Here is a 17,804-nt window from a genome sequence, read left to right on the forward strand (position 1 = left end):
AAACAAAGTGTTCCACTCCACACCTAAAGGTGTTGTCTTTCGCTGTATAATAGTTCTTTGGATGCTGACTGTCCTCCTGTAGTTCCTCCACATGGTCAACATGAACCACAGTCTGCAAAGGCTGTTTATTTTTCCAGGAGGGCATTAAAATTGAGGCAAATGAAGTCATCACCTGAATGACTCTGCACATGCTTCGAGCAGAATTGACCAAAAGGTGGTCTGCAGTGACAATCCTGAATTTCCTCCCTTATTAGTGTTGTCAAGGACAGTTGGAGGGCTATGCCATTGGTAACTAGTTAACTCAAACCAACCTACTGCTTGAATTTGTGTCTGTTCTTGGTATGTATAAGGCTGTACCATAATGGATGATATCAAGTCATTAGGAGAACATAAAAGTACTTTTTATTGCAAATTGTTTCTGTTCTGGGACAGCTTTTACTGGTGCAGTAAGAGGGGAGCAGCAGTACTCTGTACTTCTGAACTGTAGATCAGAAATTCAGCTATTATTTAAATACAAGTTACACTGATATTTCTGGACAATTTCAGTACTGACTGCTTTCTATTTAACTCAAATGTTAATCTGATAAGTATCTGAAAGAATTTGTATCATGTAACACAAACATCAGGTATTTAAAGTCCACACTGATTGGATGTGTCCTGTGGACACACAGAACATAGTTTATTTGATACATAGAATAACACGAGTGTCATTTAGTTCTAGTGTTTGATGAGCTGTGAAGAATTTGTATTTATTTCTGCTGGTTGCATTGGATTCTGAGAATTGAGTGTAATACTGCACTGCATTCTGTAAGTATAGCCATGCTCCTGCACAATTAAAGATGGAAGCATGCAAAGCCCATTCCCAAAGTGTCCTGTGTTGCTTACATTTCGAATCCTCGATGAATGGGAAAATGACATTAACTTGAAATGATTGATATATTCTTATGAAAGACAAGTCAAGGACTTTTGCATCTTGCATGACATTACAATTCTGTCTCGTTAAAGCTAAATTTGGAAAGTAACTGAATTACTTTTGAAAATTGATTTTTTTTTAAGTGATTTCGATATGGAAGTTGATGACCTTATTGAGAAGCAGGGAATTAGTAAGCTCAGTCAGAGTAAATATATGGCCAGCCCATGCTGAGTTGGAATAAATGTGTCGATCAAGTCACAGGCCTAAGTTAAAAATCACACAACACCTGGTTATAGTCCAACGATGTATTTGGAAGCACTAGCTTTCGGAGTGCTGCTCCTTCATCAGGTGGTTGTGGAGAACAAGATTGTAAGACACAGAATTTATAGCAAACATTTTAACAAACTTGTTGGACTATAACCTGGTGTTCGGTGATTTTTAACTTTGTACGCCCCATTGTAACACCGGCATCTCCAATTCAAGTCACAGGCCAGCCACTTAGCAACGAGGGAACCCGGGCACAGTCAGACAGCAGGGCTGGAATAAGAGCCCCGCTGCCAATAGAAGTACATTGAGCCTTGCATGCTCAGGAACGTTCAATGCCTGAACCAGTCAAGAGGAACAGTGCTTTGCATCCTATCTGCATTTCCAGATAGGAACTCGAAGCCCTTATTCTGCACTATCCTGTTCTGCTACTTCATTGGTTTATTGCTCATTAATACTGATAGCTCCACTGCATTTATCAATAAGTATTAGTGCTCAGGTTATAAAACTGGGATTTTTGTCATATCAGGATGGTTCAAAAAACTGAAACTTGGCAGGAAGGACTCTCATTTCTGTGAGAAAATGGTGTAACAGGAATGTTGCTGGTAATCTAGGAACACTAGCTAATCCTCTAAAGAACATGGGCTTGAATTAGCAACTGGTGGAATTTTCAATTCCAGATTTTTTAAAAAATTAAATCTAGTGTTAGTGAAACTGATCATAAAACTATCAATTGTTGTAAAAACCCATCTAGTTTCCCATTAGCTGCTGTTCTTACCTCCTCCAGCTGCAAATCTCACTAATTGACTCCACAAGCCTCAGATATCACCTTGTAAATCATTCTGTTGTGCAAGTGGGGTGGGTGATAAATGCTATCAATGCAAACATAATGCTCAAGTATTTATAATCAATATAATTGATGGGTTGGTGGGGGGCAGGGCAGAGTTAAGGGGTTAGTGTGGTTGCAATGTTTTCAAATCTGTTTTTCTTGACAACCCATTCCCAAGTCAGGAGGAGGAAAAAGAAAGAGCTTGAGCCCCAAGACCCATTTCTGTCAGCTGCTGAATCACATCGAGAGGGGTCACTTGCAAACCTCAGCAGGAGGCACCATCATGGCCTTACACCTGACTCTCCACCACTGCAGGGACATTCACCTTGATGCATTATCTATTATAGAGTGGCTCAGTGCTGTGGTGAGCCCATTTAGATGCAAGCTAGAGGAGGAAGAAATGACAGCAATTCTGACATTTAGAGGAGATAAGTTGTGCTGGGTTCAGCAGACCCTAAGAACTTCTGGACTTGTTCATTAATGAGCTTATGGAGTTGAACAGGGAGGAGGTGCTCCACAGGGGGTGCAGAACAGAAGACTGTGTCCAGAACCATTTCTGATGGGGTTTTGACATGTAGATGCATGGCTGCCTGTCTGGAACTGAATGACTGCTGGGGAAAGCTACATCCAGTAGAACCATCACAATCTGTTGGAAATGCATAGGGGCCCTCACGTTATTGCTCAATCCATGGCTGCACTCATTCACTGGCTATGTGAAAAGCAACAAATAACTTCAATCTCCCTCCATGGGGCCCATCACTTGATGGGTGAGGAAACTATCTTTGGGCACCAGATCACAGGAGGTGCACCCAGAGGGCACCAGAGTTAACCTGCTAGACCATGTCCTGTTTGCCAGGTGCCCAAATACCTAAAGGAAGTTGCATCGGTATCTGTGCAGGAGATCCTCAGTAGACAAGAGCACTCTAGGTCTTGGACTACCAGATGAAATCATGTCAAAGTTATACCAGTAAAGCAAAGAAGTGATCATGTTTCAACAGTCAGGCTGGCACCAAAGATTAACAACACCCAAGTCATTCTGGGACACACATGTCAACTTTCTGTACAAGTACTTTGGTCTCTTTCAACTTCAGGTGTCTATAAGAGAAACCTAAATCTAGACTATCTTGAAGGATACTGATCAAGGAGTATTCACATGTGCCATCATATGGAGCACTGTGGAGACCGCTAAGGCTGTCATTCTCCGCTGTCCAAGGTGAGGAACATCGCTTTTAGAATGCAGGAACTCTGAACTGGATGTTTGGGTTTCAAGAATTGATCACTTCTACATCTGGACAAATTGTTCCTTGCAAACAGAGTTTTTATTCATAAAAACATAGCGCTCACATAACCCCTTACTAATTGCCCCATTGGCAAACCAGGCAAATAATGAACTTAATGTATAAGATATAATTTAAGCAGTGTCATTATTAGCTTATCATTTGAAGCATCCAAATTTGTTAATTAGTCATTCAACCTCAAATCTAGTCTCAGTCAGTTTCTCCCAGTTTGGTCTTCCTTATCTCAGAACAGCCCTTGCTTCTTTAGCATCTTCATTATCAGTGTGTCAGCTTGCTCAACATCTCCATCAATCATCCATCTCTCCCTCTTGCAAGTTCATGTTACTGCACAGCTACGTGTGCAAGCCAAAATGAATGCTCTGAAGACAGAGTACAGTGAAAACTGGAGTGCTCCTCTTGAGCAGTCCAGGCAACAGGAGGACATGATCAGAAGATGAAATGTTTGTTCAATGATGCTCCTAAAGGATGTGTGGACAGCACTGTAACTGTTCAATATCAGTCTGTACTCAGGGCCATTAGCTGAGTAATGTACACACATCATTTACTAAATGATAAAGTGCTCAAGAAATTAAAATACCATTAAAAATGCTCTTTATTATTTACATTAAGTCAGCAAAAGCAAATAATGCCAAAACAACCTATTTGTTACAGAAAAGGAATAAGATGCACATTCAAAACAACAAAATAATACGAAGTCAAATATCTGCCTTTAAAAACAATAAAAACATGCGATCAAAACTGATATATTGTAACACCCATTGACTGAAAGCCAACTGCTCCAGTCAATAACTTGCTATAAAGGGAAAGCAAAAGACAAATGTATGATTTAGATTTTTTTTTACATAAATACAGATTCTCAACCACCTGACTATATACAGTAGACCATTTCTTTTAGTATTGACAAACAAGGCTATTTACATGATATCACTAAACATTCAAAGTAATTTGAAAATATAATAGTTCATGTTTTGCTTATAGTTTGCTTTTTTAAAAAAGGCATTTTTGTCTCAGAAAATGACATGCTTACATATTGATAAATTATAAATGAATCAATGTTGAAAACTTTAATATACTATCAATATGTTGTGATTCAATCATAGATAATTATTGTACTCCAACATATTGTAACTCAACCACATTTCATTTTCATTCAAATGAAGTATTAGTATGTTGTGTGAATTATGTATCTTGTCCCAGAATTATTATACACCAATACTTCAACATCCATCACTAATATTCCAAACACTTATGCAGTGATTTCAATTAAACAGCCATACTTGGTGCTGAAAATATTCACAAATCATTGAAAAAGAAACTGTATCTTAAAGTTATAGTAGTCAAACTTTTATGGTCAACGTAAAGCTACCGTATTGTAATTTAAAATGATACAGCTAATCAGACTCTGGTCCTAAATCTACACTCTTGCCTAACACTAACCCTTGACCACCTTGTTAAATAAAGAAAACTGGTTTAAACTTCACCTTAATTATATTCAACCAGCCTCTACTGGTTGCTGGAAAAGGCAATCCCAAAGACTAAATGCATTTAGGTAAGAAATGTTTCCTTATCTCTGCTTAAATGGGATACCCCTTATTTTGGAATCTTGCCCCATAGTTGTGGAATCCCATGACACGAAACAACATTGACCCTGTCAAGCTCCCTCAGTCTTCCAAACTCCAATGAGGATAAGCCCAACTTGCTTGATCTCTTCTGATGCCATAGACCTTTAAATCCAAGAACACACTGCACCACTGAGGTCAGCTCACTTAAGTAAGCCTAATGCACCACTAGTGTAGATTCACCATTTAGAAAGGGCTCACTCTGGAAAGAGGACAGGAGACAAACTCCTATTTCAAGTTTGTGCAAATTGAATGCAAGTAAGGCTCATTGTCAGTGGATACTATTCCATTTGTACCTTCTAAAAATGGATGCCCAGATAAATGCGGGAGATAGGTCATGACCCCACTTGCATGGGCTTACCCCTTTCCTCCAGAGATATACAATTGTACCTGTACTGGGCCTTGGTGAGAGCACACCAAGTACTGTGTGCAGCTTTGGTCTTCTCATTTGAGGTAGGATGTTCTAGCTATGGATGGAGTGGAATGAAGGTTAACAGACTAAGTCCCATGCTGGCAGGCCCAACATAAGGACAGACTGGATCAGTTAGGACAATATTCACTTGGAATTTAGAAGAATGAGGGGGGGGGGGGGGGAAATCACTCAAATGTATAAAATTCTAACTGGGCTAGGCTGGGTACATGAAGGAAGAGCCATAGATTCCAGAACAAGAGGTCACATTCTAAGGAAAGGAGGAGAAATTTCTTCTCCCAGAGAATGGGGAGCCAGTGGAATTCTCTGCCACAGAATGTGGTTGAGGCCAAAACATTGAATGGTTTCAAGAATGAGTTAGATATAGTTCTAAAGAACTATAGGAATCAAAGCATATGGGGCAAAAGCAGAAACAGGGTACTGAAATAGAATGCTCAGCCATGATCATTTTAAATAGTGGAGCAGGCTTGAAAGGCCAAAAAGGTCTACTCCTGCTCCAATTTTCTATATTCCACACCAACCAAGAAATCTAAATGGGACAGAAACTAATCTCCACGTTTTCTAACCCCTCTGTACCCAGGATTTTAAACACAAATATCCAACTTGTAAGTTGGCATCTTGAAGACTTATCAATGGACAGACTTTTTTCTTTCAAGTAATAAATTATTTGGATTAAACTATTTTAGGGAGAATGAACACCCCCTAGTGATAACCTCCTAGCACATCATAGTTCCACAAAGTCTGCAACTTCAGTGGAGTTTTTAACAAGTGGGCAAAGGCAGGATTTCCCAAGAGCTCTGCCTGTAACAAGCCACCAAAATGTAGTCTCCAGAACTTCTTTTTATATATTTTATTAAAATGCCATCATACCTTATCATAAGGCAGACAGTATTCTCACTGATAAGCAACAACCACTTTCTTAGCAACTCCAATGACATTCACACAAGAAACGCTAAGGCTAACTTCCTTTAGGTTACACCCAGTGAGATGTCTCCTTAGTTTTAATAGGTTCCTAATAAATAACCATAAAAGTCTGACCATGTTATATTTTGTGCTACTCAAAATTTCTTTTAAGGCTGAAGGCATAGCACAGCAGTAGCCTATTGCACATTATCTATCTGTTATACTCTGCATGCAGAGGTAAGCACCAAGCAAAGCACTCCACCCACTGCTATTAAAATAAAATATTATTAAACCACACTTCTGTATCATGTTCAGTTTTCTTTTATCATCATCATCATCATCATCAGAACAGAGGAAGAGCAATATTTTCTTCCTTACTTCGTCTTTATGGTAATTCCTGCAAACCCAATTGAACTGAATATCTTTTAATATGTCAAAATGACCATTATTTAAAACAGGAAAAATAAATAAAACAAAAATAACAGATTGGTGCCATTCATTTTATTGAGTTCAAACTTTCCTGAATCTAGTGGTACTTGTGTTTGATTGTTTGTGGACTTGTAGGCATTTTTTTGTTTTATAAAGAGATGCAATTACATAATTATTGATTAAAGATTGTAATTCTGAATATCTACAAGAAATTTGTCTTTCGGAAAATAACAGAACTGTGCATAAACATTAAAGGCATATCATCCAAGACATCACACCAACTTGATATGTCCCAGTTATGTATTTTTTCCAATTTAAAATAAGAAACCATAATCAGAGTCTGATATATTTGAGAACCATAATTTTCAATCAAGAATAACTTTGCTGAACCATAATTTTCAATCAAATTTGCTGATCCTGTACCCCTAAATTGTATTATTACTCTTTTAGTGGTACTAATCTGCAAACTACCATATCCCACAGGGATCAGAATCTCTGTGCTGCTTCCCCACCAAAAAACAAGCATTTATATTAAAATGTCCACAAATTAGAAATGCTGTAGCTACATTCATTTATTTTCAAATACAGCCAGGGTCTGCATTTTCAGAATACGAATAGCATATTAATTCAGTTCAACAAACTGATATATATTTATTAGACCAGAATAGAAACATTGTGCTAATTCTACATGTTCACACTGACTGAAGGTCATGCCTGCTAGAAGGTCTCAGGATTGCTTTCCTTGATTTTCCAATATGCTAGTTAGACTGACAGTTAACAATCAATCAATCTTTGACCCTCCTAACATTTTCTCCCTAGATGCAATCTGATCTGTTGCATTGTTCTGATATTTTATAATTCTAGGACAGATACATATCTTTACATAATATGCATTACCTAGTTTTAACCACATGATAGCCATGGTCATCCTTTGTATTTCATATGTGTTAGTCATATTTCCAAGTATCTTCATTACAGTAAATATTAGCTGATTGAAAACGGACCTCTTAAAATTCAGCTTAAACCAAAAGTTGACATGTAGAACTTCCACATTGGGAGGGTCTTTTTTCCCCAGAGTGAAAATTCTGCTTGCAATTTATGCCTGGCTGATGCAATGCACTATTTCCTGATGAAAACATCAAGAAGATTCAGCCTAAAAAGCAGGAGTTGTGCAAACATGTTTTTGCCTGATGTGCCTTCACTCTTACAGTCAAGATTCTTACAGAGAGTTATGAGTACTGCAGTCACCTTTAGCTTTATGCTTTAATTCTGAAAAAAAATTTAATATTATGACTTGGAAAAAGTGAACAGTATTACTTATTCCCTGATTATATTATAGCAATTTTAGTTACCACTGGTGGATCATGGAACTAATTTAGTTAATCAATGAACCACGACTCCAACTGTTCAATGCTACAGCAATCTAAAACTATTCTCATTGACCTGCTCTCCCCAGACAACTTACTGTCCTAGATCATGGGGTCGGCTTCTAACATGTCATTAATACTTACCTAGAGTTCCCATTTTTCAATAATGCATCATAGTTGTAGACATAGAGTCAGAGATGTACATAATACCAGGTGGAGTTCAAAGTATTGTTTAAAGTAATTTATTATACAGTATTTAATTATTATCTAAATGTTCAATGGGATACAAAAACCAAACGGATCTTTTTGCAATCTCTAGTGGCCTCACTCCAATTCTTTCCAGATTTTCTACCAAAAACCCTCTCTTTCTAAATACAATTTGGAGTGTAATGTGACTTCTCAAAACCAACTGAATGATCTGCATGGGCTTTGGTAAGAATTTTTGCAGAAAACTAAAGATGGATTTTAATGCTATAATCATGAGGGTATTAATTATCAAATCCTGCTACTTTGGCTTTACAGCAGGCAGTACAGCTATATTACTTACTCTGCTAAAGTCTCAACAAGAATTGTTGTAACTTACATCGATATAATGCAGCAGTATAAATGGTCATTCGGTACCTTTAGTGATGATTCCTTCTATAGCCTAAACCTCCATGGGCAAGTTAATGGCCATGTTGATTATAATCCGGTAACTGAGGTTCTGTCACGTTAAATATGGTGGGAAGAACATTTTTTTTAAAAAAGTGAGAGACATCTGTTTTTCACATCATTAGAAGTGTCCACTGCTTTAATTATAGATGGTAAGAAATCTTTTAGAAAATCTATTTATTATCACAATGGCCCACATTGTTTTGTTAAGAGTAATCAAAACCTAAACTGGTATTTCTTGATATTGTGGATGATTCTGTAATTCCTTCCACAAAAACGTTTGAAAAAGGCACTAAATCCACTATATATACGTTGTAAGTCCACTTCCACTGTTCAAACTATTTGATTTCAATTTCAGAAGCCTGTACAATTACATTCTTCAATCTTAGTATCTAAACAGTTCAAGCTCATTTAGGGCCAAGTCTTGGGGTGCTAGGAGCAAAAGAAAGCATGGAACAAGAAAATACCACACTATTTAACAAAGCTTGGACAGATTCAGCAGCCTCTATCCAATCCATGTTAATTCCTGTGAAAAGCTCTCCCAGGTTTTTATTGCTCTACAAATATACATTAAAATGCTATTCCAATTTGAGAGTTCACATAATTGATCTTTCACGGCAAGATCCAACGTTCATCAAACCATTTCTAAAGGTGTTAACAATGACTGCTTTGGCTGAACTCTGTTCAATAGATCCATTAGGAGAGAAAATATGTGCTTGTAGTAGCTTTGAGATTAGATTCTTTTGCCACATTTAGCTAAAGACAAAACACTGCATCCTTTTTCAACTTATTAGGATTCACTCCCACAAGTAATCTATACAATTATCCATTGTAGGGACAACATTGAGGAGGTCAATGCAACAACATAATTTTTGTTTCTGCAGAAATGCATTTAAAGGCAAGCAGGTGTAACATTCCCTATCTGAAAGGGAAAATTAATACGGACTATAGGACTAAACATTGAGGTGATAAGTTAAATCAGAGGGCTAATTTGCTACCTAATCAGCAGAACAACTGCTTCTGAATGTTTTTTTTAAAGAATTACTGATAGATTCCTTTCTTTGACAATATTAAGAAAGGAAGATTTTAAACAATGTTTCAGAAATTTTGTATGTCTTAAAATAGAGGAAATAATCTGCAACTGAACCTACAATGGATTGAAATTTAAAGTTTTCACTTCCAGACACACAGTGTCCTGCACTGTCAAAACTGCAACGAAATTAAGAAAATGTAATGTACAGAGATTCTTAAGCACAAATAAAAATAGATACTATTACTCTTGCTAGAAAAAGCTATCTAATAAGCACTCACTCAACCAGAAAGATATTTTTGCAAAAAATATATATCCAACCACATTTTGTGTATACATCACCAGCTGAAAATTAGCTTTTTTAACATTTCAGCAATTATCATAGTTAAAATCTAATAAATACCTAAATCTGACCAGCTCCGAATCTGTATTAAGCTTTTATTTAAATCAGTTAGTCCTTGTATGTGGAGTAATCAATGTTACCATTGTTTTGGAGGGTGTGTAAAAAAACAAGAAAACAAAATCACATAGCAGCAGTGTTGGCCTTTAAAGCACACCAATAGTCAGCAAAACAACTTAATTAAAACCTTCACCAGTGTGCACGTGGGGGAAGAAAGACCTTCTCGCTGTGTAATGCAATCTTCATTCATTCAGCTGCGTTCCTTTTTCAAATTTCCAAGATGGATACTGGTTGCATATTTGCAATAGATGCCTCCATTGCTTTAAACATTAACCTCGCCATTGCCACTTTCCGCAACATATTCCGCGTTATTCTGCAGAAAAGCTTCCTTCTCTGGAGGTAATGCTTCCCCATTAGATGCGTCTGTATCCTTAAAACCGCCTGCAGTCCTGTCAGCTGGCAAACTGGAAGAGTTGGATTCTGAGCTGTTCCACATTCCATAACTAAAGTAAATGACACAGCCTGGCAGAAAAAAAAAGAGAAACAAAAGATTCTTACTTTAAAATAATCAGATTTGAAAATGAAGAATGAGACCTCAAAAGACTCTCTCCGTATGATTAATTTAAATAAAGTGTCAATTTCTTAACAGTAATTGCAGCTAGAAGATTAAAGAATGCCAACAAAGCTAACTATTTGGATGAATCGATTCTGCTCTACTTTCCTTTCAATGTGGGATATTACCTCAATCAACAGTCTGAGGCAATTAATTACACTGAAGGTATCACTCCAAAAATCCATGTTGGTATCTACTCATCTGAAATTAATTTCCCCAGGGAGATATAACTGGAAATCTTTAGTGCGTATAAGGACATTCAATGGATTAGGAATTTTTCTTGGAATTGCTAAGTTCAAATTTGGTGCTCTGCGCTGACTGGATCCAATTTTATCTGGCAATATTCTGTTGCATATTTTTTCCAACTTTGGCAATTTGCAATTTTGTAGCTAGTTATTAAAAGTTGAATTCAGAATGTAGTTACTGCGGTAGTTACAATGGACTGCCTTCCTTGAAATAATTTATGCATCCTACAGCTGTTTGAGTTTTAATTCTACTAAACGTAGGACTCGCCAGGACATTTGCAGTGAATAATTGCACTTTGAAAGGAAAGTTAGGCAAGTGTCCGAGGGCCATCGGTTATTTACAAATGGTAACAACTGAGATCAACAGGAATGATTATACGCAGGTTTGCTAATGATGTAAAAGTGGGTGGAAATGTAAGCAATGAGAACGACAGAGGCTGCAAAGAATTGACAACAGATTAAGATGAGTGGGCAACATGTAGCCTGGGAACAAATTAAGTTGCTCACTTTAGAAAAACATTTTTTTTAAAAAAAAGATCTGAAACTTGTAAATATTGCTACTGGAGAGATTTCAGTATACTCCTACAAGGAATATAATGTTAGCATGTAAGTACATAAACCAATTATGAAAACAAATTGCACACTTGCCTTAATTGCAAAGGGTTCAAAGTAGAAAAATAAAAAAATTTTCTTACAAACATGTCTACACCTGGGGTACAGTGTAATTTTAATGTCTACATTTAAGGAAGAATGTACTTGCATTGGAGGCAGTGGAACAAAGACTTACTGGATAGGTCCTTGCAGTGGACAGGATTATTCTATGATGAGAGGCTGAGTAAATTAGGCCAATATCATTTGACATTTACAAGTGTGACAGGCAATCTCATTGAAACATACAAGCTTATGAAGGGGTTTGATGATAGGGTTTTTTTCCCCTTATCCAGGTAATCTAGAACAAAGGGTTAGAGTTTTGGCAAAAGGGACAATCATTTACGACTAAGATGAGGACCAATTTCTTCACTCAAAGGATTGAGGATGTTTGGAATTCTCAAGCAAGGAGGTTGGCAGATGCTCCATCACATGATGCATTTAAGACTCTCAAGGAGTTGAAGGGCAGCTGTAGCACAAGAATAGGCATGATCGTAATGATTGGCAAAATAGACTCAATGGAGCTCATGACCTGACCAGCTTCTATTTCTTATGGTCAACTGAACAGATACACATTGACAGGATAGGGCAAAACAGAGTGGGAAGAGGTTAGTGTGGAGACAAACCTGTGTCTGTACTATACATTCTACATAATTCTATGACTATAGTGGGGATAGAACCATATTTTATGACGTGTTATTGTGATGAAAGAAATCATAATCTTCAGTGCAATTACACTTTCAAAATAGAGGTTTGAAGTACTCTGGTCATAGAATTATCTAGAATATAACGTTATGGCCTACAACGGAAATTGCTTGCTGGCAATCATCTCCACTGCCAACCGGTCTACAGGCCAAGAACCAGAATACTTACAAAATCGGACTACAATATTTAAAAAGCTAAGATTGCTTAATCCTGGTGCTATTTGCACAATGTGCATTAGGAACACACAGAACTGGCTACTGGGTAGTAATTAGACGACTCGGTGGCACTTTTAAAACTTCTGTTTAAATATAAGACTTGACAAAGGTTTTCTAAAGCAAAGAACAGATTAATGCCTCAAAAAGTACAAAATAATAATGATCTCCTGGAAGAAATACAACAAAAAAAAGGAGAAAAAAAAATTGTGCAACCACAGAGAAAAAAAATACAAGTAGAAAAGGCTCAAGTGGCAGCACATGGAGAGGATAGCAATGTCTGATCATATTTGGGGGGGGGGGGGGGGGGGAGTTGATGATGATTGCCTAGTGGTTCCATTACTGGACTGTTAGCCTAGAGACCCAGATAATGTTCCAGGGACTGAGGTTCGAATCCAACCATGGCAGGTGGTGGAATTTGAATTCAATAAAAAATATACAGAATTGAGTCTAATGATGACCATAAAACCATTGCCAATTGTCAGGAAAAACTGATCTGGTTCACTAAGGACACTGCCATCCTTAGCTGGTCAGGTCTACATGTAACTCCAGACCCACAGCACTGTGGTTGATTCAACTGCTCTCTGGGCAATTAGGGATGGGCAATAAATGCTTGCCATGCCAGCAATCCCCTCATCCCGTGAAAGAATAAAACAAAATCCTCTCAACACAAGTAGCCGACAAATACCCCAAAGTATTCAAGGCGGGGTTGGACCGCGTTGGGGGTGGGGTGCATTTGGACCCAGTTGGGGACGGGCCCGGTTGGGGGCAGGGCCTTGCACGCTGTATGCTGTAGTCTCCTGAACGTGGAGCAGACTTTAAAAACTCCGAGCCCCAGAGGAAAGGCATTTAAATCGATTTTCCGAATAATCAACTATCTGAACGAAATACTGTCCGCCCATCACGTTCGGATACTCAAGTTTCCACAGTATTTTTAAGGCAGAGGCAAATGGTTTTTTGGTGGGCTGGTGAAGGAGTGCGGCGTGGTTATTAGGGGTAGACAAGAATGGGGCTTTGGAGATTACTATCAGATCAGTCATGATATTACTGAATAGAAGAGAAGATTCAATGGACTGAATGGCCTCCTCCCAACCTATATGCTCATATGGAGGTTCAGGGGACATAAATGATACAATTATACAAAGATAAAATTGAAGATGGGGTGCCCTAGATAAAATTCACTCTTGAATAAGTGCCCCAAAACAAAATCAACTAATTCTTGATCTCACTGTAGTTTATGAGATGTTTGTGCACTTAAATTAGTTACAAAGTATCAGTAACCACACTTCACACAAACTGAATGGCCTATGAAGAGTTTTCAGGTAGATTTAGGGATCTGGAAGGCAATTTGTAAATACAAATAGTTTCTTCTCACCTATCACCATCCAGATAGAAAAGCGGATCCAAGTGCCTCGATCCAGTTGCATCATGAGGTACATATTCACAAGAATGCTGACAATCGGTAAACAGGGCAGAAGAGGTACCTGAAAAACCAGGACAGTAGCTTATAGAAACACAGAAAACCCAAGCACAACCATACTAGATTGGGGCTGATCATCCAACCCAACATTTATCGTGTCATTCCCATATCCCTTGACGACCTAAAAAACCATAAATCTATTTTTTCTATCTTGAACATACTTGCTTTCTTTGTTAGCCATTTTCAATCTACGCCTTTACATTGTCCTTTATGCAATGTGCTCTAAATTTCTTCAGTAATCTCAAAAGCCACCTGAAAATCCAAATTGGATACATCCATTGGTTGGCCCTCATCTACCGTGCTGCTCATCTCCTCAAAAGAAAACTCCCAAGGACGTTTATTAAAAACAATTTCGCTTGTATTAATCCATTTTATAGTGGCATAGTCATACAGCACAGAAACAAACCCTTTGGTCCAACCAGTCCATGCTGACCATAATCCCAAACTAAACTAGTCCCATTTGCCTGCATTTGGCCTAATCCCTCTCTTATCCAAATATCTTTTAAACACTAACTGTGCACACATCCACCTCTTCCTCTGGAAGTTCATTCCACACATAAACCATTGTGTGAAATATTTGCCTCCGATGTCTTTTTTAAATCTTTCTCCTCTCACCTCAAACACATTTCCCTCATCCTTGGGAAACAACATCTTCCATTCACCTTCTTTGTACCCCTCAATTTTAAAAACCTTGAGGTGGTCACCCCTCAACCTCCTACACTCTAGTGAAACAAAGTCCCACCTTATCCAGGCTCTCTGTATAACCCTCCAAATGTTGACTCTGCCTAAATCAGAAAAAAGGCCTAACTTAAATCAAAATAATTAAGCAAACATTAAAAGAAGCGATTACCTTAAACGACAGTTTTGTTTTGCTTTCTGGCTGCCTCCAGATGATACCAGTTGAAATCGCACACAGAAGAATCAAAACAACAACTAAGCCTATACACCAGGCTTTCCCTTCCAGCAAGGGATCTTTTGCATAGACAGCCAGCAGGCAAAAAATTAGGATAAGAATACCTGCAACAAAAAGCATAGTATATTACACTATAACACATCAGCAAAATTGCTCACATGAGGCTAGCTCAAACCTTTTGTGCTGGCCCTTGAGTTTCTTTCACAGACACGAAGGCAGGAGACTATTTCAATATTTTACTTTGCTTTTACATTAGTCACAGCATCAATTATCCATTTTAATCCCAATGCTATATTCATTAAGTCTTAATATCTTACTATCACCTCTTACAAATAAACTGATGGATTTTGCATTTACTACTATTTAGAGAAGCATATTTCACATGCTTCAACCCAATGTGAACAATTCCCTGCAATCAGATGTAATTCTAATTTTAAGATTATGTTCCCTTTCCCTAACAGGAGCAAGAGGAAGAGTGGTTCTGTTCGCCGAGCTGGAAGTTTTTGTTGCAAACGTTTCGTCCCCTGGCTAGGAGACATCATCAGTGCTGTGGAGCCTCCTGCGAAGCGCTTCTTTGATGTTTCTTCCGGCATTTATAGTTTGCAACAAAAACTTCCAGCTCGGCGAACAGAACCACTACAACAAGCACCCGAGCTACAAATCTTCGCACAAACTTTGAGCAAGAGGAAGAGTTGGGAGCAATTAAATTTAAACTTTTTTCTTATTTCAAACACTTTGAACAATTTATTGTTTGGTCTCATCATTTTGAATAATTGTAAGCCTAATTTCATCTACTCTTTGATCATTTTTATTTCCACCTTATCATCTTGGTTATTTGTCACTCCAGTTCTTCCAACAAAGCCAATAATTCTGCCTAAATTTTTTTTGGGAGAAAAATCAGGTCAGAAACCCAAGCACTATTCCAAATTAGATACAGAAAATATTTTCATGGATGACCTTAACTTGCTTGTTTTAATGTTTCATATCTCATTTGGTGAAGTTTAGCAACTTTTCAATTCATAGCTGTAAACTAGCCTTTAACAGTTTATATACGCAAAATTTAAATCACCTTAATTGATCCATTTAACACCAAGGTACCAACGTTCCTCAGAACCACTGTTACTGTACTTCATGCCTCTAGGACCACATTTAATGATCTGTGCACATATATTCCAGTCCCTCTGCTTCTCCCGCCCCCCCCCCGCCTTGTTTTTCTGACCAAAATGTAACAATTTATCTTTCTCTACACTACATTTCTGTTGTGTCTGCCCATTTCCATCAACCCGTCTATGCTCTCTTGAGAATCTATCACTGTTCTAGTCACTGTTCACAATTCTTTCAAGTTTTATATCACCTACAAGTTCTAAAATTAAGCCTTGAACATCCAAACCCACAGGTCAAGGAAAGCAGTTGTTGCAATAGTGATCTCTGCGAAAAGGGACATCTCTAGCCTGAAAACAAAAGCTTTGGTTTCCTGTTACTCAGTAAATGTGTATCCATGCTATCACTGCTCCGTTTACACTACGGAATCAAACTTTGTTGACAAGTTTATATCACGTCTTCAACTTTTGCAAATTCAGGTACTTTAGATATTTTAAGAGGTTACGTAGAAAGTGGAACAAGTTTCCAATGCATCTTAGTTATCCAACATACTATCTGGGATCAGGAATGGGCCATATGGGTGCCATCTAGCATTGTTAGTTATTTGTATTTTAGGGAGAACCAAAACTTCGAAAAATGTTATGCTCTCTACGCTCCTGGAGAGTTTACTTTCAGAAACTATGCATACGCCATTTACTGGAAGCAATGAATTGCAGACAAACAAATTTGGTAAATAGTATCCAGTGGCATTGATGACTGCTATCACTTTGAGTTACAAGTGAACAGTCCATACTGTCGAGATTATCTGCAGGGCTGACTGAACGCAGTCCTTAGCACTTTTGTAAACTAAATAGAGAAACAGCAGATTTCCTCCAACTCACTCAGATAGAATTCTTTGGATAAAGGGAAAATAAAGCCAGTCTGCTTGAAGCATTCCTGACGAAGGGCTTTTGCCCAAAACGTTGATTTTCCTGCTCCTTGGATGCTGCCTGACCTGCTGTGCTTTTCCAGCACTACTCTAATCTAGACACTTGAAGCAATCCTGCCTATCCACACCTGTACCTCAGTCACACTTTATATTTTAAAAGCAGCATTGTTGCTACTGAATCAAGGAAATAAAATTAGTGAAATAGAATCCAGTTCTGAAGAAAGGTCACTGGACTCAAGACATTAACTCTGCTTTCTCTCCATAGATGCTGCTAAATCTGCTAAGTTACACCAGCAATTTCTATTTCAAATCCAACATCCCAGTTCTTTGGTTTATTAAAACAAAGGTAACTTTGGTTAAAAGTAATTTTGAATCTAAATCAATCAGAAACAATTTAAAAGATGGTAACTTACCAATTAAACACACACATGTATTAACAATAAATCCCGATTGTTTGGTAGGGAGACTACTTTCAGGGAATATCAAGGTGTTTAATGAAAATTCTTCACTCCCTGGTAAAACGCCTACTTGAGAGTCACTAGTACTGACCGATTCATTCATATCAGCATCATCAGTTGTGTTTGCCATTTGATATGTTGCACTAGAAAACTGTTCAGGTTGATATCTGCAAATACAACACAGTCTTGCTTTACTTTAAAATGGAATGGCAGAGTGTGAAGTGAGAAACTTTACAACTGGTTTCTTCAACAACTTATGAGGAAACACACTGGCCAATAGCACTGAGTTATTAAAATCAGGAAAGGATCAAGTTGGGTTCCTGGGATGTGCCAGACAGGAGAATAGATAGGGCATTATAATGATATCG

At 37.8% G+C, this 17,804-nt stretch overlaps 1 protein-coding gene across 2 annotated transcripts in view; it reads right to left on the reverse strand.

The window, feature by feature from the left end:
* Positions 1–3,878: 3,878 nt before the first annotated feature.
* LOC132816482 (high affinity cationic amino acid transporter 1-like) overlaps positions 3,879–17,804 on the reverse strand; it is a 73,338-nt gene continuing 59,412 nt past the window's right edge. For both annotated transcript variants that reach the window (XM_060826122.1, XM_060826121.1), the window contains exons 10-13: positions 17,392–17,603; positions 14,887–15,053; positions 13,932–14,040; positions 3,879–10,655 (exon numbers count right to left, since the gene is read on the reverse strand). In XM_060826122.1, the coding sequence (XP_060682105.1) occupies positions 10,456–10,655; positions 13,932–14,040; positions 14,887–15,053; positions 17,392–17,603 (688 nt within the window). In that variant the 3' untranslated portion in view covers positions 3,879–10,455. The remainder of the gene's footprint in view (positions 10,656–13,931; positions 14,041–14,886; positions 15,054–17,391; positions 17,604–17,804) is intronic.

Source organism: Hemiscyllium ocellatum, chromosome 6, assembly GCF_020745735.1.
Source record: "Hemiscyllium ocellatum isolate sHemOce1 chromosome 6, sHemOce1.pat.X.cur, whole genome shotgun sequence".
NCBI classification, from domain to species: domain Eukaryota; kingdom Metazoa; phylum Chordata; class Chondrichthyes; order Orectolobiformes; family Hemiscylliidae; genus Hemiscyllium; species Hemiscyllium ocellatum.